General features: G+C 47.4%; 1 protein-coding gene across 1 annotated transcript in view; it reads right to left on the bottom strand.

The window, feature by feature from the left end:
• Positions 1-26,335, bottom strand: part of LOC123500958 (clathrin interactor 1-like) — an 84,174-nt gene that overhangs the window by 6,115 nt on the left and 51,724 nt on the right. Inside the window, exons 3-4 of the mRNA XM_045249504.1 lie at positions 19,559-19,823; positions 2,543-2,679 (exon numbers count right to left, since the gene is read on the bottom strand). Of these exons, the coding sequence (XP_045105439.1) occupies positions 2,543-2,679; positions 19,559-19,823 (402 nt within the window). The remainder of the gene's footprint in view (positions 1-2,542; positions 2,680-19,558; positions 19,824-26,335) is intronic.

Genomic DNA, 26,335 nt, shown 5'->3' with positions numbered 1-26,335 from the left:
TGCTGTGGATCACGATGTTTTGTAACAGCTCAGGATGGTTAGTTTTTAATTCTGCTACTGTTATAGATGGATTCTTTTTTACTTTACGCTTTAGGATGCATTCAGTCTCAGGAGTAGTCTTCCTCTTGCCCTTGGAGCCTGGTTTCTGTGCTGCCTCTATTTTCAGCCAGTAAATGGACCATCTGTTCACACTCAGTTCCTCCACCACTCATTTCCTAGGCATGCATTGCTCCAATAGGGTGAGAGCAATGGGTCTTCTCCTCCATGTTGAGCTTCTTACACCCCACTGTGATCAGCTGGAGTTGTTAGGTAGGGCTCCAAAGTTAATGTACCATATTTGATGGCTCATAAGATGCACCTTTTTCTCTAAAAGAAGTCTCAGGAAATGACCCTGCATCCTATGAGGCAAAGGTTCATTACAGAGAAATCTTTGCAGATGTAAACAAAGTGATGATAGGTACTACACCACAAAACAACTCTTTCTTTCAAGGTACCATTATATTAATATTAGGTCATACTTACTGGTAATTCACATACAATGACACCAGTCATGAACAATTTGTCTAAGTGACTATACACCATGCACTATATGATCAGTTCAGTCCAGTAGTTGGTGTGGGATTGAAAGCCTTTGTATCGGCTCCCAACCAAAACGCACTGAACTATAACATATGTGGTCGGTGTCAGTGATCTTAATCTTGACACAGGCAGGCTTCACTATGTTCTACAGTGTGATGCCATTACTCCTTGAGATAAGAAATACTTTCATACAATTAAAATTACACTTATCTTTTAACATTCTTACCTTGCATACATGTGGAGAGAAAAAAAAAAATCATGATTATCAGCCCTGTAGTCTCTGACTCTCTTACAGTCACTGCCAGTACCATATGCCATGTATATGTTTACATCTCACAAGTTACAGCAGGATTGGTGTGTAGCCTACTAGCAAAGATCAGTTTTTAAATGCAAAATATTAGGATGTAATAATGATCTAAATGCATACGAGTCTTCAAGTATTAGGTGAAATCCTTCACTTCATATTTAGAGCTTAAATCTCCTCATTGATCATTTTTTTCATTTCAATACCTGCCAAAAGTGAGTGCATCTTAAAGAGCCCATGCCTCTTATAAGCCATCAAATATGGTAAGTTACATGTGTTGAGGCACAAAAGACTAAGACAACACAACACACACACACTCTCTCACCAGGCTCTGGGAGCACACTAATGCGTGAAGTGTTGATGAACAGTGGAGGGAGAAGGGCTGGTGTGACTCACACCACCACAAGCTCTGCCTAAAGATCATATGGCTGGGACCGCAAAAATAAAGTACACCTCTAGTCATGTGGGAACATTTCACTTGTTTTTATTTTGGAAACTTTTCTTTGTGGGCAATGTATAAACAGTCATGTGTCCTGTATGTGTGAGATGGAGAAAGGCAAGTGTCAAACTATATTAGATTACATGAATGTACAGTACTGCCTCCAAGTTTGAGACAAATAGGTCGACACTGCGTGTCACAAACAATGAACCATTATTTCTATTGTGAAAATTTAAAACTGTCAACATCTCATATGAAATGTACAATTTCTTAAAAATTTTCAGCAGTTTTGCCCTTATTCGTACACATATGAAAGCAAATATGTAAATACATCCTAAAAATAAAGCTGGATAATGAGACAGACAATTAATTACTGTACTCTTACAAAAAAGCAAGACGTTTGTTTATCGACATTGTCCCCTCTGCAGAGAGTACATTTATGTTTCCCAACTACGAGGTTCAGAAAGCCATAACACCACTATAGCGCACTCTGGAGTGTCCGTAACCTTCTGGAAGCTTTTTTTTTTTTTTTTTTTATACCTTGTGGGCTTTTCACGGGAATTTATGGGCTAAAGGAGATACTTTTTAGGATACCTCCTATCTCAAAGCCCACCTGCTAGGAAACTGTTTCCCCCGCGTGAGGAAGCCCAACCTACACTCAGACCATGGACAGGATTCGAACCCATGCGCTTGGAGACCCCTCGGACCCCAAAGCACGCATGGTTCCACTGTACCAGTGTGTGTTTTAGGATGCACCCCATAGTGAGCCTCAAATTTGTTGAGTGTACTTCACAGAGACAGAAGTGAGTGTATAAGTGTGGTTGGGACCATGGGGTGCTATGAACAATGACAGTGGGGGCAGAATACAGTGTTGAGGTGGTGATGCCACAATACCACAGACCCCTTCATCCTGTTTACTAGAGTGGAAATCGCCACTTTCTCATGGCGAGTGCTACCCGCATAGTTCAGGTCATATCGCAATGTCAGTATTAAAAAAAAAATAAATAAAATAAATAAATAAATAAATAAAAGAAGTACCTATCACAAGCTTGGTGAATCACAAACTTAAAACTTAAAATCCTGGAGACAGTATAGTACAAATTTTATTAAGACTGCAATGTTCAAGCCTCAAACCTCTGAAGAGTAAGCTAGCCACCCTAATAACATAAATTATTACAACACTACTAAAAATAGAACTTCCAAATGTGGCAACAACTTACTGTGACTGGAGCCTCGGAAACCCATAGACTCTGAGGAGACACCAACATATTTGTCTTTGTTTTTCTTGGCTTTTTTACGTTCTTCTCGTAATCTATTGTCATCCTGTATGAAATCAATCAAGTCCTTTGCTTTTACCCTGAAAATAAGGAAATTTGTAATCAAACAGACATATGCAAGCTTCACTAAAAGTCCCATCTTTTAACATTCAACATGACATGTCCATCTAATGGAATTATGGTTACATTTTTATTTAAATCCTTTCTTTTGAATATCTGTCTAACATTCACAAAACTTTTATGTCAACCAGGAATATAATAAATCATCTACTATTGCTTTACACACATTGAAATACAGAAATGTTTTCCATTTTATGGATATAACCCTAGCCAACTAATTTTTGAGACAATGACTATTTGTGGGAAATGTCTTGTTTTTTCTTAATACAATCATGATTTACACTATGAAATTAATGAGCTCATTTCATTTAAACCTAGCCTACCCTAACCAAATCTAGCTCTCTTAGGCAACAAATCCGATACTCTAGGCCTATGTCAGAATTGTTACATGAATTTGGCCAATGGGATATAGCAGAAGAAAGAAGGGTAACAGGTAATGAAGTTTTCATTAGTTGGATAAGTGAGTTCACGCCTCCATTCAGATTTTTCACACATGATCATATTAATATTATAGCTTATAAAGTATTATTCTATTATTAAGAAGCATTTACATATAACTCAGGAAATAATAACCGTAAGAGGATAAGAATTTGTGCCAGCTGCAAAAAATAAATACATTGGTAAGCTCCATTAGGGAGGACTATGAGCTTCCAAGCAAGGGATACCAAGGGTTCAAATTTCTTCTAAGGATCAAAACTAAAAACAGAGAGAGAGAGAGAGAGAGAGAGAGAGAGAGAGAGAGAGAGAGAGAGAGAGAGAGAGAGAGAGAGAGAGAGAGAGAGAGAGAGAGAGAGAGAGAGAGAGAGAGAGAGAGAGAGAGAGAGAGAGAGAGAGAGAGAGAGAGAGAGAGAGAGAGAGAGAGAGAGAGAGAGAGAGAGAGAGAGAGAGAGAGAGAGAGAGAGAGAGAGAGAGAGAGAGAGAGAGAGAGAGAGAGAGAGAGGGGAGAGAGAGAGGAGAGAGGAGAGAGAGAGAGAGAGAGTGGGCGGGCTGCTGAGGCCATCAATCAGCAGCTACGAGTGATAAAGGAGTGGGGTGCTCGATGGCAAGTGACATTCGCGCCGGAGAAGACACAAGCAATGGTTGTCTCTCGGTCCCCAGCCGCCATGGCAGCAATGGCAGGAAAGTTGTCTTTGGCGCTGCTGCTCTCCACTCCAAGATGACGTCAAGATACTTGGAGTGGAGGTGGATCGAGGGCTGAGGTTTGACAGGCATGTCAAAACCATTGCCAAGAAAGCCTCTCACAGGATCTCCGCTCTCAGAAGGATCGCCAGTTTCCTCGACAGGAAGGGGAGACTGCTGCTGTACAAGGCACAGGTGCGGCCCCACCTTGAATACGCAGCTCTCTCCTGGATGTCCTGTGCCGCCACACACAGAAGGAGACTGGACAGCATCCAACGCCGCGCCATACGGCTAGTAGATGCTGCACTACCACCTCACCCAGAGCCTGAGCGTCCCCTTGATTCACTGGAACACCGCAGAGACGTGGCGGCGATCGTAGTGTTCCATAAGGCACAGGTGCAAAGAGTGCCACATCTGGCAGGGCTGCGTCATCCTCTAAGAGTCACCGCACGGAGCACGAGAACGGTGCTCAATGGTGGTGACGCCGTAGAGGTGCCGCGATCCCACGGGTGTCAGCATCAACGCACCTTCGCAGGACGCGTCTCCAGGATGTGGAACTTGTTCACGGCCGCGGTGCCTCACGTCCAGGAGATGAACACACACAGTGTCAAACTGATGGCACATAAGTGGAGACAGACACTGCCAACTCCTCTGACACTCTTTGTGACGTGACACTCAGTGTAGTGCAGTGCGTGAATAGTGCTAGTGAAGTGAAACGAATAGTGCTCCATTTACATGCTGACCATCTTGTATATTATCTATTTTTAAGTCTTGTAAATATTGTAGAGAAATAGATTGTAGTACCCTTAGAATAGGTAGCACACGACAGTGCGCCTTTGGGTACATGTTCCTTTGTATTAAGTTTTGTTTAAATAAAAAAAAAAAGAGAGAGAGAGAGAGAGAGAGAGAGAGAGAGAGAGAGAGAGAGAGAGAGAGAGAGAGAGAGAGAGAGAGAGAGAGAGAGAGAGAGAGAGAGAGAGAGAGAGAGAGAGAGAGAGAGAGAGAGAGAGAGAGAGAGAGAGAGAGAGAGAGAGAGAGAGAGAGAGAGAGAGAGAGAGAGAGAGAGAGAGAGAGAGAGAGAGAGAGAGAGAGAGAGAGAGAGAGAGAGAGAGAGAGAGAGAGAGAGAGAGAGAGAGAGAGAGAGAGAGAGAGAGAGAGAGAGAGAGAGAGAGAGAGAGAGAGAGAGAGAGAGAGAGAGAGAGAGAGAGAGAGAGAGAGAGAGAGAGAGAGAGAGAGAGAGAGAGAGAGAGAGAGAGAGAGAGAGAGAGAGAGAGAGAGAGAGAGAGAGAGAGAGAGAGAGAGAGAGAGAGAGAGAGAGAGAGAGAGAGAGAGAGAGAGAGAGAGAGAGAGAGAGAGAGAGAGAGAGAGAGAGAGAGAGAGAGAGAGAGAGAGAGAGAGAGAGAGAGAGAGAGAGAGAGAGAGAGAGAGAGAGAGAGAGAGAGAGAGAGAGAGAGAGAGAGAGAGAGAGAGAGAGAGAGAGAGAGAGAGAGAGAGAGAGAGAGAGAGAGAGAGAGAGAGAGAGAGAGAGAGAGAGAGAGAGAGAGAGAGAAGAGAGAGAGAGAGAGAGAGAGAGAGAGAGAGAGAGAGAGAGAGAGAGAGAGAGAGAGAGAGAGAGAGAGAGAGAGAGAGAGAGAGAGAGGTCGTCGTGGGGAGAGGACGTGTCCTTGGTCGCTCCTACAGTGTGTCTTCGTGTCCGCCTCACCTGAAGTAAGCAACGTAGGAAGTGTACAGCAAACAAGGAAAGTGATTTACAGTGCAGTGCAATGCAGTGAAGTGAAGTGAAGTGACTTAAGTGCAGCGTAGTGCAGTGAAATTACGGAATAGTGAAAAGTGCAGCAGGACAAGCGGTGCAGTAGGAAGCCAGTCGACCTGACCTCACCTCACCCCACCTGCCTACTACGGGGGCGGAAATCCCTCGGGAATTAAGACCAGCTGCACCCACACTCATTAAAGGATATTCACTCTGCCAAACCTTTCCCACACAATCTACGTACTACGTGCCACCTCTCTCTCCGATGCCCGCATCCCACACACTTACAGATATGGTGTTAGAATGCTATGAACGCCGAATAGAAAGACCCAAAGGTCTCTGCGGGTACAGACCAAACCATTGGTGTGCAGTCTGTGGCCGAAAGGCGTCACCGACAACAGACCACCAGTGCACCACAGAACCCTGCACTAATCTCTGCCACGTCCACTGCCTGGCCGGCGCGGCTGAGTTTAGGTGCGGCGACACAGGTCAGCTCCGCGCCCGGGCGGGGATTACTGACCCTGTCACTTTTTTTGTGGATAACTCACAAGAAAATTCCTCTTCCTCGACTCTTCCCTATATCCCGCCCACGGATCTGGTTGAGGAGCAGCCGGAGGACGGCCTCGATACCCTACCGAAGGAGGAGCTGATAAAACAATTAAGAAAGCTTCGTAGTGAGTTAGCCACGACAAAGAGCCAGCTAACGAGCTACAGATCCGTAACTGTAGGCCTGGCCGAGAAAAGATGTGTGCTAGTGGAAGCATTATCCATAGTGGACACCCTCTTGGCTACTCATGCAAGCGAGGACCTGCACCAGAGGTCAGTGGCATGTACAGCAAGACCTCACAAACTTCCTAATGAGGCTGTATCCGTTATCCCCGCGGACACGCAAGAAAGTACGTCTCTATCCCCTACATCAATCAACCTCCAGCATCCTTCCACACCTAACCCGGCACCTGTAAATGTGGTGGAGCAGGGACAAGTAGGAGTACTCACCACAGGTATTCCTTCTCCATCCACACCTCATCCTTCACCTGAATTACCGGAGGAAAGAGGTCAGGCGCCATCCCAAGTCCCTCCCACACCTTCACCTCACCCCTCGCTCGTATCAGCGGAGGAAAGAGAGGAAGGGCGGTCACTTGCTCCCCCCCCACCATCATCTCAGCCTGAGACATCAACAGGGGTGCCGAGGCGACGAACGCAAACAAACGGCAACAGATCTGAAGGAGGTCAGGCAGGAGGGCAACACCGACCACCCAGAAGAAAGAAAACAGTGAGACGAGGGAACTCACAATCAGAAGCAACACCATTACCACTACCACAGCAAGGACGACCTCAGAACAGCAGTAGTCCGCGTTACACACCGCAGCAGCGTCCTAAAAAGGTGTGTGAATACTGCAAAGGTCGCTTCCACTCAGCTTTGGATTGTCGTGTGAGGGCTGCCGACGAGAGACAACAGGAGCTGGTGCAGGCAGTGAAACAGAGTGGCCAGGAGACGTTACTCGCGCTGAGAAACGTTACTTGGCAACTTCACCAGCCTGCTTCACACCAGAGGCTGGCCGCGCCCCACTGGTGACTCCTGCAGGACCGCCAGCTTCTCGGCCCCCCTGGTCCCTCGCCCCTTACCCATATGGCGTACAGTATGGAGCAGTGCCCCACCACTACTCGGCGATGCTACAAGCCGGCCAACAGTGAACTAAAGATAGTGTCGGCCAATGTGAGGGCTTTCACACAAACATTGGGGAGCTCACTCACAGTGTTATTATTAAGAAAAATATAGATTTAGTGTTTGTGTGCGAAACTTTTTTAGATGCCAAGGTGCCAAGCAATTATGCCCGTATCAAAGGGTACTCACCATGGATTAGAAAAGACCGTTCTACACAAGGCGGGGGTGTGGCATTCTGCTTTAAGGAGACTGTGAATGCTCAAGTAGTAGAGCCACCCACACCCATACCTGGGGAACTTGAGCTCTTGACATTGAAAATAATCGACAGCAATGGGAAGGGCCTATTGTGCGTGGGTTGCTATCGGCCTCCATCACAGGGAACAGTGTTGCTGGACTACCTAACATTAAACCTGGACTCTTTGATGACTGCCAGTCAGTGTGACAGTGTAATAGTGATTGGCGACCTAAACCAGCACACAGTCAGGGACGCCTTTAACTCACTACTGGTTGTGCATGACATGCACAACTACGTCACCTTCCCCACGCACAAATCTGGGTCATCCCTGGACCCGGTGGTGACGGATCTTCCTTCCCACACAGTACAGTGCTTCCCACTCGACTTTGTAGGGACCTCAGACCACGTGGCTGTATTCACCAGAGTACAGTTCAAGACACCACGTGAGGAGAGCTTCGAACGAACCCTCTGGAGCTGGGAGGCTGCCGACTGGGATGCCTTTCGTGCTGCACTGAGGACTACAGAGTGGGGAGGAGTGCTGCGTGGCGACGCCAACCAGCAGGTGAGGCAGCTCACCGAGCTGCTTCACAACATGCAGGTCTGCTGGGTGCCGCACTCGGTCCATAAAACAAAGGCATCAGATCAGCCTTGGTTTGGTCCTGCTTGCGTTGCCGCATCAGATGCCAAATACAAAGCCTGGCGTGCTCTCAAGAGGCACCCGACGGCCAGAAACAGACTGAGGCACCGAGCGGCAACAAGGCATATGAATGCCACGCAAGCATGGGCTATAGAGCAGTGGAGGGCAAACCTGAAAAACAAACTAAGGGGAGGCCAGGTTGGCTGCAAGCAGTGGTGGAGCCTTGTCAAAGACAAGCAGGGTGAGTCGCGGGGCACCTCCGTCCCTGCACTCCACCAGGCAGACGGCAGCTTCGCCCACAGTGCAAGTGACAAGGCAGACCTCCTGGCCAAGCACTTCGCTGAAAAGATGTGCATCCCCGACCCCGAAAGACCCTCTCCGCTGCTGCCTCAAATAGTGAAAGAGACACTAGTGAAAGTGATAACAAGTGAAGTGGAAGTGCGAGCGATTCTCGAAAGCTTGACGAGAACAAAGCTGTGGGGCCTCAGGACATCAGCCCGCGCGTTCTACGCCAGTGTGCTGCTGAGCTGGCGCGCCCCCTCACTTCCCTCTTCAATCACTGCCTCGCCACCTCCACATGGCCTGAAATGTGGAAAGGAAGCAGTGTGGTGCCTCTTCACAAGAAGAACTCCAAGGCAGAGGCAAAAAAATTACAGACCCGTGTCCTTGCTGCCTGTGCTGAGCAAAGTGCTGGAAACAATTGTGGCCTCACGAGTGACGCAGCACCTCGAGCGCCACCACATGCTGAACAACAGGCAGTTTGGGTTCAGGCAAGGGAGGTCGGCGGCAGACCTGCACCTGCTCCTCTCCACGAAGTGGAGTGAGGCCCTGGACCGAGGCAAGGCCACAGCAGTAGTGGCTCTTGATATCGAAGCTGCGTTTGACAGAGTTTGGCATGCAGCGCTCATCACCAAGCTCCGCGCTGTAGGCGTGGACGGAGCACTCCTCCAGCTCCTAGAAAATTACTTGAGAGCCAGGCACCTCAAAGTAATTATCAATGGGCGGGAATCAAAACCACAGCCCATAAGGGCAGGCGTTCCTCAAGGAGCTGCCTCGGCCCTTTGCTGTGGAATGTGTATATCAATGATCTGCTACACCTCGTTCCTGCAGCGAAGGCGTTTGCAGATGATATAACACTATCCCACAGCTACGGACTGGAGGAGAAAGCTGCACCCACCTGTGACATCAACGCCACCTTGTGCCGCATCGCAGCCTGGGGAAGGAAGTGGCAAGTTAAGTTTGCTGCTCACAAAACCCAGCTGCTAAGCATCACCAGGACGAGTGAAGCCCTGCTCCTCGCCTTCAACGGGGAGACACTGACGCCGCGGGAGGAGGTGGAGGTGCTGGGGGTAACTTACGACCGTAAGTTAACTTTCAGGACCCACTTGGAGCGACTAGCCAGAGAGGCCTCAGGGAAGCTGGCATCCCTGAGGAGAATCTCCTACCTTCTGGACGCCAAAGGACTGGAGTTGCTCTACAAGTCGCAGGTCCGCTCCTCCTTGAATACGCCTGCCTTGCCTGGGGCGGCGCGGCCAGCAAACATCTCGCTCTCCTGGACAAGGTCCAGGACCGAGCGGCGAGGCTCATCAGGGAGAGTGAGCTCGGCTTCCACCCTACACTGCACACCCTCCAACACCGGCGGGACGTGGCGGGCCTCACCGTCATGTTCAAGGTGCAGCAGCAGAGGGTGGCTCACCTGCATGAACTCCAGCAGCCTGCCCGACAGGCCGAGATTGCCACCAGAACCGTCATCCGTGCCCCTGGGGAGCTGCTCCAGCCCAGGTGCAGAACGTGGCACCAACAAAGGCAGTTCCTCAACACGTATATCGGCTTGTGGAACGCTTTTGTTGCTGTGCAAGCGAGTGTAGAGGGCTGCTGGTCCACGCAGCAGTTCAAGTGTACAGTGAATGAGTGGCTGCTACGGACAGACAGACAGAGGCAGGCTTTCGGATAGAAGGCATTAACTGTGACTTCTTTAGCCTAATATTGTACTAAGTATGTAATGTATAATGTACAAAACTCTGTATATCTATGTAAATTGGTATAAATAAAAAAAAGAGAGAGAGAGAGAGAGAGAGAGAGAGAGAGAGAGAGAGAGAGAGAGAGAGAGAGAGAGACAAAGCAGACTGGGCTTCCTGCGCCGCGACCTGACCCACACCCCATGGGCCACTCTGCTACAGGGAGGAGCAGAGAGTGAAGCACTTGCACTCACCTCTCACCTTCTCGCCCTCCAGAGACGCCACGTCCCACACAGGGAATACACCACCAGACCGACGGATCAGCCATGGTTTGGCTACCGTTGCCGTGTTGCTGCTGAGGCAAAGTATGCTGCCTGGCTCCGCTACAAGAGGAACCCGACTCGGCGCAACAAGGACCTGCACAGGGCTGCATGCAGGAGGATGGTGGTAACCAGCAAGTGGGCCTTAAAAAAGTGGGAGGAAAGCCTGCGCCGGAAACTGTGTGGCACTGGCGTAGGAAACAAAACTTGGTGGTCCCTTGTTAAGGACAAACAGGAACTGGCCACCAAGAATCCATCCCTCCCTCAGCAAGCAGGACGGTACTGTCGCCACCAGCAGTAAGGAGAGGGCACAGTTGCTGGCTTCCTTGTTTGCTGGAAAAATGAAGGTGGGGAATCCACAGCAGCCACCGCCTCAGCTGGTCCAGCAATGTGAGAAGACTGTCACCATGGTGGAGGTGACGCATCAGCAGGTGAAGCGATTATTGCGGGGCTGGACACACAGAAAGCCACCGGCCCTGATGACATCAGCCCGCACCTGCTGAAGCGATGCTCCCAGGAACTGGCTGCCCCTCTCACCCAAGTCTTCACAACTTGTGTACGGGAAAACGTCTGGCCTTCAGTGTGGAAGGAGGCTCGAGTAGTTCCTGTACACAAAAAGCTCCAGGACGGACCCAAAAAACTACAGACCCATATCCCTGTTGTCAGTGGTGGGTAAAGTGTTTGAGAGGGTCGTGGCAGAGGTGGTGTGTAGCCATCTCAAGGACAATGCCCTCCTCTCAGACCAACAGTTTGGGTTCAGACCTGGAAGGTCAACCTCCGACCTAATGATGCTTCTCACCAGGCAGTGGCAGGACGCCCTCGACGACGGCAAGGACACTATAGTGGTTGCTTTGGACATAGCAGGAGCTTTTGATAAAGTATGGCACAACGGATTACTAGAAAAGCTTCGTGCTAAAGGCATCCAGGGTGGCTTGCTACGACTCCTGGGAAATTACCTGCAGGACAGAAGCCTCAAGGTGGTTGTCAACGGGCAAACATCTGAGTCCCTGCCTGTGGAGGCATCAGTGCCACAGGGTTCAATTCTTGGCCCACTCCTGTGGAATATCTACGTGGATGATCTTCTCCAGCTACTGCCAGGAGTCATGGCCTATGCTGATGACTGCACCCTCTCCTATACCTATCCACGCCAGGACAGTGGGCGGGCTGCTGAGGCCATCAATCAGCAGCTACGAGTGATAAAGGAGTGGGGTGCTCGCTGGCAAGTGACATTCGCGCCGGAGAAGACACAGGCAATGGTTGTCTCTCGGTCCCCAGCCGCCATGGCAGCAATGGCAGGAAAGTTGTCTTTGGCGCTGCTCTCCCACTCCAAGATGACGTCAAGATACTTGGAGTGGAGGTGGATCGAGGGCTGAGGTTTGACAGGCATGTCAAAACCATTGCCAAGAAAGCCTCTCACAGGATCTCCGCTCTCAGAAGGATCGCCAGTTTCCTCGACAGGAAGGGAGACTGCTGCTGTACAAGGCACAGGTGCGGCCCCACCTTGAGTACGCAGCTCTCTCCTGGATGTCCTGTGCCGCCACACACAGAAGGAGACTGGACAGCATCCAACGCCGCGCCATACGGCTAGTAGATGCTGCACTACCACCTCACCCAGAGCCTGAGCGTCCTCTTGATTCACTGGAACACCGCAGAGACGTGGCGGCGATCGTAGTGTTCCATAAGGCACAGGTGCAAAGAGTGCCACATCTGGCAGGGCTGCGTCATCCTCTAAGAGTCACCGCACGGAGCACGAGAACGGTGCTCAATGGTGGTGACGCCGTAGAGGTGCCGCGATCCCACGGGTGTCAGCATCAACGCACCTTCGCAGGACGCGTCTCCAGGATGTGGAACTTGTTCACGGCCGCGGTGCCTCACGTCCAGGAGATGAACACTCACAGTGTCAAACTGATGGCACATAAGTGGAGACAGACACTGCCAACTCCTCTGACACTCTTTGTGACGTGACACTCAGTGTAGTGCAGTGCGTGAATAGTGCTAGTGAAGTGAAACGAATAGTGCTCCATTTACATGCTGACCATCTTGTATATTATCTATTTTAAGTCTTGTAAATATTGTAGAGAAATAGATTGTAGTACCCTTAGAATAGGTAGCACACGACAGTGCGCCTTTGGGTACATGTTCTTTTGTATAAAGTTATGTTTAAATAAAAAAAAAAAAAGAGAGAGAGAGAGAGAGAGAGAGAGAGAGAGAGAGAGAGAGAGAGAGATTGAATACGCAGCTCTCTCCTGGATGTCCTGTGCCGCCACACACAGAAGGAGACTGGACAGCATCCAACGCCGCGCCATACGGCTAGTAGATGCTGCACTACCACCTCACCCAGAGCCTGAGCGTCCCTTGATTCACTGGAACACCGCAGAGACGTGGCGGCGATCGTAGTGTTCCATAAGGCACAGGTGCAAAGAGTGCCACATCTGGCAGGGCTGCGTCATCCTCTAAGAGTCACCGCACGGAGCACGAGAACGGTGCTCAATGGTGGTGACGCCGTAGAGGTGCCGCGATCCCACGGGTGTCAGCATCAACGCACCTTCGCAGGACGCGTCTCCAGGATGTGGAACTTGTTCACGGCCTCACGTCCAGGAGATGAACACTCACAGTGTCAAACTGATGGCACATAAGTGGAGACAGACACTGCCAACTCCTCTGACACTCTTTGTGACGTGACACTCAGTGTAGTGCAGTGCGTGAATAGTGCTAGTGAAGTGAAACGAATAGTGCTCCATTTACATGCTGACCATCTTGTATATTATCTATTTTTAAGTCTTGTAAATATTGTAGAAATAGATTGTAGTACCCTTAGAATAGGTAGCACACGACAGTGTGCCTTTGGGTACATGTTCCTTTGTATTAAGTTTTGTTTAAATAAAAAAAAAAAAAGAGAGAGAGAGAGAGAGAGAGAGAGAGAGAGAGAGAGAGAGAGAGAGAGAGAGAGAGAGAGAGAGAGAGAGAGAGAGAGAGAGAGAGAGAGAGAGAGAGAGAGAGAGAGAGAGAGAGAGAGAGAGAGAGAGAGAGAGAGAGAGAGAGAGAGAGAGAGAGAGAGAGAGAGAGAGAGAGAGAGAGAGAGAGAGAGAGAGAGAGAGAGAGGGAGAGAGAGAGAGAGAGAGAGAGAGAGAGAGAGAGAGAGAGAGAGAGAGAGAGAGAGAGAGAGAGAGAGAGAGAGAGAGAGAGAGAGAGAGAGAGAGAGAGAGAGAGAGAGAGAGAGAGAGAGAGAGAGAGAGAGAGAGAGAGAGAGAGAGAGAGAGAGAGAGAGAGAGAGAGAGAGAGAGAGAGAGAGAGAGAGAGAGAGAGAGAGAGAGAGAGAGAGAGGAGAGAGAGAGAGAGAGAGAGGGAGAGAGAGAGAGAGAGAGAGAGAGAGAGAGAGAGAGAGAGAGAGAGAGAGAGAGAGAGAGGGAGAGAGACAGAGAGAGAGGGAGAGAGACAGAGAGAGAGGGAGAGAGAGAGAGAGAGAGGGAGAGAGAGAGAGAGAGAGAGAGAGAGAGAGAGAGAGAGAGAGAGGAGAGAGAGAGAGAGAGAGAGAGAGAGAGAGAGAGAGAGAGGAGAGAGAGAGAGAGAGAGAGAGAGAGAGAGAGAGAGAGAGAGAGAGAGAGAGAGAGAGAGAGAGAGAGAGAGAGAGAGAGAGAGAGAGAGAGAGAGAGAGAGAGAGAGAGAGAGAGAGAGAGAGAGAGAGAGAGAGAGAGAGAGAGAGAGAGAGAGAGAGAGAGAGAGAGAGAGAGAGGAGAGAGAGAGAGAGAGAGAGAGAGAGAGAGAGAGAGAGAGAGAGAGAGAGAGAGAGAGAGAGAGAGAGAGAGAGAGAGAGAGAGAGAGAGAGAGAGAGAGAGAGAGAGAGAGAGAGAGAGAGAGAGAGAGAGAGAGTGTAGTGATCATATCAGTCACTCATTGCATGCATTCCATGTGTTCTGTTGTACCTGACACACGTTCTCACCACACTTATAAAACAGACTATTATAAACTCGTTTTCTTTCTTTTATATACAATTTCTCTACAAATATAATTACCACATTCACTCATACACGCTGTACACATGATACAAAAATACCTTCGCGTATCAATCATGTCATTCATTTCATCACGAAATATTAAATGTAAACCTTACGCTTTTGCAAAATAAAGAATCTGTACAATCCACTGTATTTGCCGAGATCACTCTACACCATCACACTAGTGACCAAGGAGTGTAGCTATCACGTGGTTTTGGTTTACGGTGGCCTGAGACCGGCAATATCCGTGTCTGGCTCCCCTTGGGCAAAAAGCCCTGCCTCCCTTGTCCTGGGGTGTTCGCAGGTTTGAGGCCAAGGGTTGGGAGAATTAATGCATTAACACGCGTGGCCACTCGATGGATTGGCCACTCGATGGATTGCTGGCACCCTCCCGACGCCATCAGCGTCCTCCTGCTGACGCTTTTAGCGTTTTACTGCAGACACTTTCTGCGTCTTTCTGCAGATGCCTTCAGCGTCTCCTCCACCCTCCCCAAGGACGTTCCTGCATCCCCACCACTTCTGGCACCCCGCCCCGCCCCATCTGCTGTTTTTGGCGCCCCGACCTGACCCGCCCCGCTTTCCATGCCAGTCCTCAGCATCCCCTGTTGTTCTTGTGCTCTTCATGCCAAGTCTTCCCAGCTCCTGTGGTTCTAGTGCTTGTCAAGACAGTCTTCATCATGGCTTCCTCAGACAGCGGAACTGCTATGGCGATTGCTTTCCGAGCTCCACCTTTCTGCTCTCAGGACCTGTCTCTCTGGTTCTCCCTGTTAGAGTGCAGCTTCAAGGCATCAAAAATCACCAGCAGTCTCACCAAGTTCAACCACGCTGTGACTCAACTGCCTTCTGACATGCTTCCGCAAGTCTCTGCCGTAATTTCTACTGCTGCCACCGCTGACAAGTCCTAAGAAGAACTGAAGACCGCCGTACTCAAGAGCCTGCAATCTTCTGTTGCCACTCGCCTCCACGAACTCCTCTCCAAGGAAGAATTAGGTGATGAGAAGCCTTCTCAACTCCTGCACCGCATGAAGTAGCCACTTGGTGACAAGTACCAATCCTTTGATGCTGAGCTCTTCAAACAGCTTTTCTACCAGCGGCTTCTCCACGCCATACAATGCAGCCTATTCAGCGTCAAGGACAACCTGCACCCCGATGCCACTGCTACGCTCGCAGACGACTACACGGCTATCTTACCCCCTCACAAGCCTCTTCAGTCTCTGCCGTCTCGTCTGGCTCATCTCACAGCAGCCAGATGACTCACCTCACCGAGCTCGTTTTTCAGGTCACTAGTGAAGTTGCTTTGCTCAAGCAGCAGCTTCGAGACCGCCCACGTTCTCGGTCGGTCAGTCTTCGCCACCGACAGCACCGTTCCCGCTCCAGCAGACCTGGATTGTGCTGGTATCACCAGAAGTTTGGCGAGAAAGCTCTCAAGTGCACCGCTCCCTGCACCAAGTCGTCAAACTCCAAAGGCGAGCAGTGATGCAGCTCTCTACCCGCCAACAACCTTCTATGCTGCTACGCATTCGTGACTACCGCTCTGGTATCCTCTTCCTCATCGATACTGGCGCAGATGTCGGTATTCTCCCTGCCAAGGCGCCGCAACGAGACCTTCCTCCCATCCTGCACCTCTACACCGCCAACAGAACCAAGATTCCTGTCTACTCGCAACGCACAGTGATTGTCAACCTCAGTCTCCTCAGACCTGTTAGCACACTACAACCTTCTCATGGATGTAAAAGGACGGAGGTTCATCGACCTACTCACCTCCATCTCCTTCCCTGCTCAACCAGCATCAGGTGACAGCACGCATCTCACCGTCATCCAAAAAGACCACCAGTTTGCTACGCTTCTCAGGTCGTTCCCCACGCTGATGCAGTCCTACTCAGCAGAATTACCTATCAAGCACCACGTCACACATCACATCCAGACTACAGGACCTCCAGTTCACACCAAGGCCCATCATTTAGCTCCTGAATGCTATCGTCAAGCCAAGGCCGAGTTCGAGTCTCTGATGCGCCAAGGTATCATCAGGCCCAGCAGCAGCAACTGGTCATCTGCTCTTCACATCATAGAGAAGAATGGTGACATCAGACCTTGTGGAGACTACCGTGCTCTCAACTCACGCACCAAGGAAGACAGATACCCAGTGCTCCACATTCAAGAGTTCTCCTCGCAGCTTGCTGGTTCTTCAGTCTTCTCCCGCATCGACCTCATCAAGGCCTTCTACCAGATTCCTGTGCACCCTGACAACATACTGAAGACAGCTCTCATCACACCCTTTGGTCTGTTTGAATACATCAGGATGCCGTTTGGGTTACGCAACTCAGCCCAGACATTTCAACGCTTCATTGATGAAGTACTCTGTGGCTTGCCCTTCTGCTTCGCTTACATAGACGACGTACTCATCGCGAGCCGAGACACAACCTCACACCACCAGCATCTCCAGCAAGTTTTCACACGCTTGCGCGACTATGGCGTCCACATCAATGCAGACAAGTCTGAGCCCGCCAAGCGTGGCCAGTCTGTCTCTCTCACCTGGACTACCGACACTACCGCTGTGTTCCTCGCAGCCAAACAGGCTCTCGCTGACACAGCCATGCTGTCCTTCCCCAGTATGGATGCAAAAGTCTCCCTCGCCTGCGACGCGAGCGATACCAGTTCAGGCGCGGTTCTACAACAGCTTGTGAACGATACATGGAAACCCATCGCGTTCTCCTCAGAGAAGTTCACCAAGGCAAAATGTAACTACAGTGCCTATGACCGCGAACTTCTCGCCATTTACAAGGTTATCAAGCGGTTCCAGTACTTCCTTGAGAGCTGTCGCTTCCACATATACACCGACCACAAGCCTCTCACCACTGCGTTCCTGAGAAACCAGGCTTCATGCTCCCCATGCCAACTCTGCCACCTGGATTATGTCACCCAGTACACGACCGACTTACGCTATGTCAAAGGTGCAGACAATGCTCCCGCAGACACACTCTCGCAGTGTTGCCACCGTGTCCTCCTCATCTTCCTTCGACTACGTCGCCATCACTAGTGACCAGTCTGGTGATGCTGAACTGGACAGACTCCTGCACAACCCAGCGCTTCAGATGAAGCAAGTTACTCTCCCAGGCACCAAGGTCGCCGTCTACGCTGACGTCTCCACGGACGCCATTCGTCCCTACCTGCTCCATCGACACCGCTACTTGGCCTTCCATCAGCTCCACGACCTCTCCCACCCTGGCATCCGCATCTCACAATGCCTCGTGATTTCTCGCTTCATCTGGGAGGGTATGAACAAGGACATCCGTCTCTGGGCCTGCACCTACACAGTGTCAAGCCTCAAAGGTCGTTTGCCACACTCGCACGCTGCCTGGTATCTTCCTGCACCCCACTGGCAGATTTGACCACCTGCACATCGACCTCGTTGGTCCTCTACCTCCCTTAGCTGGCCATTGTTACATCCTCACCTGCGTGGATCGTTTCACATGCTGGGCTGACGCCACGCCCCTGGCTGATATTACCACGCACACCGTAGCTCAAGCCTTCATATATACTTGGGTATCAAGATTCAGTGTTCCGCTCAGCCTCACCTCAGACCGTTTTGAAGCCAAGGTGTGGAACAAGGTCATGGCTCTCCTTGGCATATGCCACTACAGGACTTCCAGCTACCAACCCCCGAGCAACGGCATCGTGGAGTGATTCCACCGTCAGGTGAAGTCCTCCCCTCATGGCCTCTGCACAACGAGAACACTGGTCCTTGACTCTTCCCCTCGTTCTCCTCAGCATCAGATCCTCCCTGAAGGAAGACCCTCCAGCACTTGCCAGCTGAGCTGGTTTATGGCACTACTCTTCGTCTGCCAGGAGAGATAATGGCGCCCACTCCTGCCTCTCCTCTAGGCAGCGCCCAAGACTTCGCTTCCCGCCTGAAGAGTGCCATGAGCCACCTCCAGCCAGTGCCACCTTGCTCCTCGCCGGGGAGAACCTTCGTGAGCCAGGACTTTGCTAACTGCACACATGTCTTCATCCATGTGGATGCTGTGCACCCTCCTCTCACGCAGCCATACCAAGGCCCCTACCGTGTTCTGCGCCACACGCGAAAGACCATCACCATGGACAGGAATGGCTCCACCGACGCTGTCTCCATAGACAGGGTAAAACCTGCCTATATACTGGAGCCAGACACTACAGCTGTCCTTGTCGCCACCACTGTCCCCCAAATCCAAGGCCAGCACGAGGAGGATCCACTTCTCCCTACCATCTCAAAGCTAGGGAGGGGGGTATTGTAGTGATCATATCAGTCAACCATTGCACGCATTCCATGTGTTCTGTTGTACCTGACACACGTTCTCACCACACTTCTCAGACAGACTATTATAAACTCGTTTTCTTTCTCTTATATACAATTATCACATTCACTCATACATGCTGTACACACATGCACTTTCTTATATTTCAATACTTTCTACACTGACGATTCACAAGTACACACATGATACAAGAACACCTTCGCATATCAATCATGTCATTCATTTCATCACAAAATATTAAATGTAAACCTTACGGCTTTGCAAAATAAAGAATCTGTACAAACTACTGTATTAGTCGAGATCACCCTACACCATCACATGAGAGAGAGAGAGAGAGAGAGAGAGAGAGAGAGAGAGAGAGAGAGAGAGAGAGTGAGAGTGAGAGTGAGAGTGAGAGTGAGCAGGAGAGAGGGAGTGAGCAGGAGAGAGGGAGTGAGCAGGAGAGAGGGAGTGAGGAGGAGAGAGGGAGTGAGGAGGAGAGAGCGAGCAAGTGGGAGAGAGTGAGGGAGCAGGAGAGAGCGAGTAAGTGGGAGAGAGCGGGCAAGCGGAAGAGAAAGAACGAGTGGGAGAAAGAGAATGAGTGGGAAAGAGAGAGTAAATGGGAGAGAGATATATGTATTGTAGGTGTTACATCATCAATCAAGTTGTAGTATCTTCATAAATGAGTGTACTGAATATCCAGAGAGAAAGGGAGTTTTCAGAAAGAGTTAGATGGATATCAAGTATTTGATACCCTTTATTTTCAGTAAATTTCTTGCTAAACACCTTGGTGAATAAGAGATGGTTTAAAGTTCAAAAAACTGTTCATAAGTGAAAAGTCACATCTATTCAGGTCCATAATAGACATTAAAGTTTAAAATACCACACCTGATATTAAGCCCTTGATCCTTTCCATGTTCGTCCATATATTTGAAATTCTCTAAAGTTCTCAAGTCATAGATGTGTTCTCTGGCAGATGTGACTACTCTCTCAGAGCCATTGCGGACCAAATAGTTGAGCAAGAGGAGAGACTTGTATGTGCGGCGCCAGGCTGCACGATTGTCTTGTAACATCCTTTTCCACAACATTCCCATCACTTCAGGAAACTGTTCATAGTAGAATGTAGACTGTGCTAGTTCTTGCATCTGAGGACCTGTAAAAGGATTCCAAGCTTTCAGTAAAATATTTAAAATCAATGGGAAATGGCATTCCTCCAAGGAACACAGGCCAACATAATTTAAAATTTCAAGTATGTTGGTCTTATTAAATCTAATATAACAATTAAAAAAATATCTTTTAAGAGACAGGTTGACCACCAGTTTTAATAAAAAAAATATGAATCATGTTAAAAATTCTAATGATGTAATTCCTTAATAGATTGTAAGGGCACTGGAAATGGAGGAAGTGAAGTTTAAGTAGTCAGTAGACTTCTGTCTATACATGAGAAAGTAGTGAAAGACTGACATGCCATATAGACAATGAAAAAAAAATTATGTGTTAGAGAAGTACAAGTACAGAGGCTCAGAAAGCTATAAGAAACAGTTTCATCCTTATGACTTTGATTGATATGTATTTGTCTGACAGCACAGAATGCAGCATTGAATGCAGAAAAGGAATCACTTAAGAAGAGCTCATAAGCTATCAAGATAGGATAGAAAGATATGCTATTATGTATGAGAAATTGGCACAAAAAAAAAAAAAAGAGTAAGGAATGACGACCTGAACATCTGATAGATACAGATGACATCAAGTTTAATCTTTACTACATATCAGACACAATCATGGCATTTATGGTACCAGCCACAATCATGTCTCTTCAAATATTGCAACTATTTTAGAACACACAGTTTGTTTATCTTTGAGGCTATGCATTATGCATCTAACCTTGTCTTTGATCCTTTGTTTTCAGCATGGTGGATCCTTAGCCAATCACTTCCCACCTTCTACAAGGCTGTGAACCTCCTGATTTTCTCATCAAGAGTACACATTCATGATGAACTGTCATGCATTTATAATTTTTTACCAACTTTTTGGAAAAAGAGTACATATATACACTTGGCTCTCAATTCAACAGACTCCAATCTAATGGATTTCAGATTTAACGGACCACAAAATTTCATCAGACAAATATCCAGCAGTGGACAAAATGTCCATTGCTGGGTATTAGTCTGTTTGTCTGGTGTGACACCAGCTTTAGAAATGTCAAAACTGTAAAATAACAATAAATGTACAAAATCCTATTTAAACAAATTAGAAAATAATATGTATATGAATATGAAGATCATAAAACTGCACTAACCCCGTCGAATTGCGAGGATCCCCTGTAATGTAAAAATTGCATAAAATAAACATGATTACTGAACTGAAATGTACAGTAAATACCAACCAAGTCAAGAGGATATAGGGAACATCTGGTATTCTACGTACCATATTTGATGGCTCATAAGATGCACCTTTTTCTACCCACCCAAAAAAAAGTCTCATGAAATGGGCCTGCATCCTACAAGTTCAGCATTGATGATTGGTACTACACCACAAAACATAATTTTCTTTTAAGGTAACAATGTATAGTAGGTCATACCTAATGGTGATTCACATACAATGACTTTAGTCAGGAAGAATTTACCTAAGTGACCATGCACCATGCGTTGCATGTACCAAAACAGAACATGCAGTAGGTTATGTGCCGAACCTGGTGACACAGGCAAGCTTCACTATGTTCTTTACAGTATGATGCTGTTACTCCTTAAGTAAAACACATTTTCATATAAATAAATTGCACCTATCTTTTAACATTCTTATTCTTACCTTGCATACATGTAAAAAAATATTGTTACCCCTGTAGTCTCTCTCAGTCATTGTCGACGCCATATGCCAGGTACTACATGTTTTTACAGGCAACCCCCGCTTAACGAAGGTTCACACAACAAAATTTTACTACAAAGAAGGTTTCATTTTACTACCATCTGCTTGTTTAACGAACACCAAACTCGCTTTAACGAAGTTTTATCCAGGTAATTTTTTCCAAGTTTGAAAGCCCCGCTGTATCACGCAAGTCGACAGGCTTTTGAATACACCAGCGCCTCTTGTGGACAACACGCACACCACTCACTCCCCCTGATCAAAACAATAACAGCGTCAACAGCAGCTCGTCTTCCCTCGCTCAACTTACCACCAAAACGCCCTGCAATGTCGCCTTACTCTCAAAGTGAAACTGGATACGAGTATTATTCACAGGCACGAGAGAGGCGAGAAAACTAATAGCATTGCTCGCCACCATCTCAATTCCATCTACTGTCTCTACTATTTTCAAGTCAGCAGACTCTATTAAGAAGGCTGGTGAGACCGTATCTTCCTTGCATGCTAAAAGAACCACCTGAACTCATGACTCTACAATGGATAAAATGGAAAGCCTTGTGGAAATGTGGTACATAAGTTTTGTATGTGATACAATGATGTGCCCTTTGTTTACATTCCACAGGTTGCCGGTTAGTGTCTTTCCCGTTTCACTCTCCCTCCCTTCATAAATTTAAGATCATCAACATTATAGTTACATACATACATACATTAGTGTACATTATATGATTATAATGACTTACATGAAACTGCCTAAATGTTTAACTTCATAATTTTTACTTTCATTAAACCTTTCACTGTACCATGATGCACTCGTGCTTTGTTTACTTTCAACGGAAGTTCAAGTCAGGGGTTAAACTTGTTATAATCGGTTCGCTTAACGAAGGGTTTTTTAGGAACGTAACCTCTTTGTTAAACGGGGATTGCCTGTATCTCTCAACAGTATTGGTACATAAGTTGCTAGCAAATATTAAAGTTTTTAAATGCAAAATATTGGGACCTAATAATGATCTAAATGCATGAAAGAGTCTTCAAATGTCAGGTGAAATCCTTCACTTCATATTAAGAGTTTAAATCTGCTCATTTATCTTTTTTTTTTTTTTTTTTTTTTTTAATGTGTGCCAAAACTGGGTGCATCTTACAAGCCCATGTGTCTTATGAGCCATCAATTACAATAGTTATCGTCAGATCTCAGAATTCAGATTGACACTCCACTGACCCTCTTTAAAAATCACAATTTATCAATTTTAAATACAGTGGGGACTCAATACTCAAATTTGATTAGTTTCAAATGGCTGTTCGAGTATCAAAAAGTTCAACTATTGATACCTATAAATCAGGTAATTTGTTCTAATCTTAGCAATTTTGATTTCTACATACCATAAGTGAAGGCTGGTGATGGATAACTTAGAAGAGGGGAGAAGGGTGGGGAGGAGGAGGGAAGTAGCCAGAGGATGAGTCATCATCCATGAAAACGTTGTAACTTTTCTCCTGGTGTGATTTTTGTGAAACCACTAGAGGAGGGCTGTGATTCACTAACACTTGCACTCTCACTAAATTCCTTATTTTCATTTTTCATTTGTGTGGAGTAGGCAGTAGTCACCTGCCGCCCGGTGGAATACTCCAGGAGAGGTACTTACGGGATGTAGGCAGTGCTGCAGACTGAGTGATTCCCCGTGTCCTCTCTTCCCGGTTCCCTTTGTGGTCTCATTTATACAATTGAGCAGCTGCAGCCTGCCCTCTAAAGACAACTTCTACTACTTCCTACACTACACTACAACACCTTACACTTTTACACTCTCTTCAAATCAAAATTTAATAATGGCTTCACCACGCCCTGCCTCGGAGTCCCCCTCTGGGAGGGACCATAAATGTCCCCAGGTCGGACTGCCCCTCTGCTGTCGACCTTGGGTGTCTTGACACTTCATCTAATACTTTCACTATCAATTTCTGCAACATTCGTGGCCTTCGTTCTAATTTTCAATCTGTGGAACACCACCTCTCCTCTACTAAACCTCATCTTCTCTTCCTAACCGAAACACAGTTGTCTGTGACTACTGACAGCAGCCCCTTTTCTGTTCCCTCCTACTTGCTCTATCCTCATTTTCAATCCAAAGCTGGATGTTGCGCATACGTGCGTAACGACACCACTTGCTCTCGTGCCCACAATCTTGAATCTTCAGAATTTTCTACCATCTGGCTAAGACTTCAATGTCACTCTCTAACTAAATTCATCTGTGCTGTATACCTCTCACCTAATTCCTCTGACTATGTAAAATTCTTTGACTATTTGACTTCCAAGGTGGAGCACATCTTATCTCACTTTCCTTTGCTGAGATCTCCATTTTAGGGATTTCAATGTTCACCACCAGCTTTGGCTTTCATCTTCTTTCACTGACCAACCTGGTGAACAAACCTTCAACTTTGCTATCCTTCATGACCTAGAGCAGCTAGTGCAGTTCCCTACCCGTATTCCTGACCGCCTTGGAGACACGCCCAACATTCTTGATCTTTTCCTAACCTCCAACCCTTCTGCTTACTCTGTTAAACTTTCCTCTCCGTTGGGCTCCTCCGACCACAATCTAATTTCCGTTACCTGTTCTATCACTCCAGTGCAGCCTCAGGACCCGCCTAAGCGGAGGTGCTTCTGGCATTTTAACTCTGCTAAGTGGGAGGAACTAAGGCAGTACTATTCTGATTTCCTTGGGATGATTATTGTTTTCATGTCAGAGATCCTTCTCTTTGTGCCGAGCGCATAACAGAGGTGATTATCTCTGGCATGGAGCTATACATTCCTCATACTTTCTCTAACCCTAAAGCTAAAAAGCCTTGGTTTAACTCTGCTTGTTCTCGTGCTGTCAATGATAGAGAGGCGGCTCACAAACGGTTCCGTAGCCATCCAACTGCTGAAACTCATGCCCTATATATTTCTGCCCGTAATCATGCCAAATCTATTCTCCAACTTACTAAAAACTCTTTCATCAATAGAAAATGTCAAAGTCTTTCCAATTCTAACTCCTCTCGAGATTTCTGGCATCTAGCCAATAATATCTCTAACAACTTTACTTCTTCGTCTTTCCCTCCTTTACTTCATCCAGATGGCTCTACAGCTGTCTCTTCTTTTCTAAAGCTGAACTCTTCGCTCAAACCTTTGCTACCAACTCAACTTTGGATGATTCTGGGCATATTCCTCCTACTCCTCCACCCTCTGACTACTTCATCCCTAAAATTAAAATTCTTTATAAAGACGTTTTCCTGGCCCTCTCTGGCCTTGATTCTCGGAAGGCTTACGGTCCGGATGGAGTCCCTCCTGTTGTTCTCAAAACTGTGCTTCCGAACTCGCTCACTGCCTGGTCAAACTCTTTCATCTGTGTCTCTACTTCTATTTATCCTTCTTGCTGGAAGTTTGCTCACATTCAACCTGTCCCTAAAAAGGTGACCACTCCAATCCTTCTAACTACCGCCCTATAGCTTTGATTTCCTGCCTTTCTAAAGCCTTTGAGTCTATCCTTAATAGGAAGATAATGAGGCATCTATCAGCTCACAACCTTCTCTCTGATTGCCAGTATGGTTTCCGTAAAGGCAGATCTACTGGTGATCTTCTTACTTTCCTAACTGAATCTTGGTCATCCTCTTTTAGGGACTTCGGTGAAACCTTTGCTGTCGGCCTTGACATATCGAAAGCCTTCGATAGAGTCTGGCACAAATCTTTAATTTCTAAACTACCCTCCTACGGATTCTATCCTTCTCTCTGTACCTTCATCTCCAGTTTCCTTTCCGATCGTTCTATTGCTGCTGTAGTAGACGGTCACTGTTCTTCCCTAAAACTATCAACAGTGGTGTTCCACAGGGTTCTGTCCTATCACCCACTCTCTTTCTATTATTCATCAATGATCTCCTAAATCTGACTCAATGCCCTATCCACTCCTATGCTGATGATACCACCTTGCATTATTCAACAGCGTTCAACAGACGCCCAACCCAACAACAATTAAATGACTCAAGGCGAGATGCTATAGGACGCCTAACTTCTGATCTTTCACTTGTTTCTGATTGGGGCAGAGAAAACCTGGTTTTGTTCAATGCCTCAAAAACTCAATTTCTACAACTATCTACTCGACATAACCTTCCAGACAACTATCCTCTCTTCTTCAATAACACTCAACTTCCCTCTCCTCTACATTAAACACACTCGGTCTATCCTTCACTAAAAATCTAAACTGGAAATTTCACATCTCTACTCTTGCTAAATCAGCTTCCAAGAAGTTAGGTGTCCTGTGGCGTCTTCGTCCATTTTTCTCCCTCCCAGCTGCTTGCTCTGTACAGGGCCTTATCCGCCCGTGTATGGAGTATGGCTCTCATGTCTGGGGGATCCACACACAGCTTTACTAAACAAGGTGGAATCTAAAGCTTTTCGTCTTATCAACTCTTCTCCTCTAACTGACTGTCTTGATTCTTTAAGTCACCGCCGCAATGTTGCATCTTTATCTGTCTTCTACCGCTGTTTTCATGCTGTCTGCTCTTCTGAACTTGCTAACTGCATGCCTTCCCCCTCCTGCGGCCTCGCTGCACAAGACTCTCTACTTCTTCTCATCCCTATTCTGTCCATCTTCCTAATGCAAGAGTTAACCAGTATCTTCACTCCTTCATTCCCTACACTGGTAAACTCTGGAACTCTCTACCTGTGTCTGTATTTCCACCTGCCTATGACTTAAACTCTTTCAAAAGAGGAGTGTCAAGACACCTCTTACGTTAACTGGACCCTCCTTTTAGATTTTTTTGTTTTTTCTCTTTCTCCTACTTTCCTCT

This window comes from Portunus trituberculatus, unplaced genomic scaffold, assembly GCF_017591435.1.
Source record: "Portunus trituberculatus isolate SZX2019 unplaced genomic scaffold, ASM1759143v1 PGA_scaffold_522__18_contigs__length_968829, whole genome shotgun sequence".
Taxonomy (NCBI): Eukaryota; Metazoa; Arthropoda; class Malacostraca; order Decapoda; family Portunidae; genus Portunus; species Portunus trituberculatus.
Note: the sequence above shows the minus strand (reverse complement) of the source record. Positions and strands in the feature narration are given on the sequence as shown.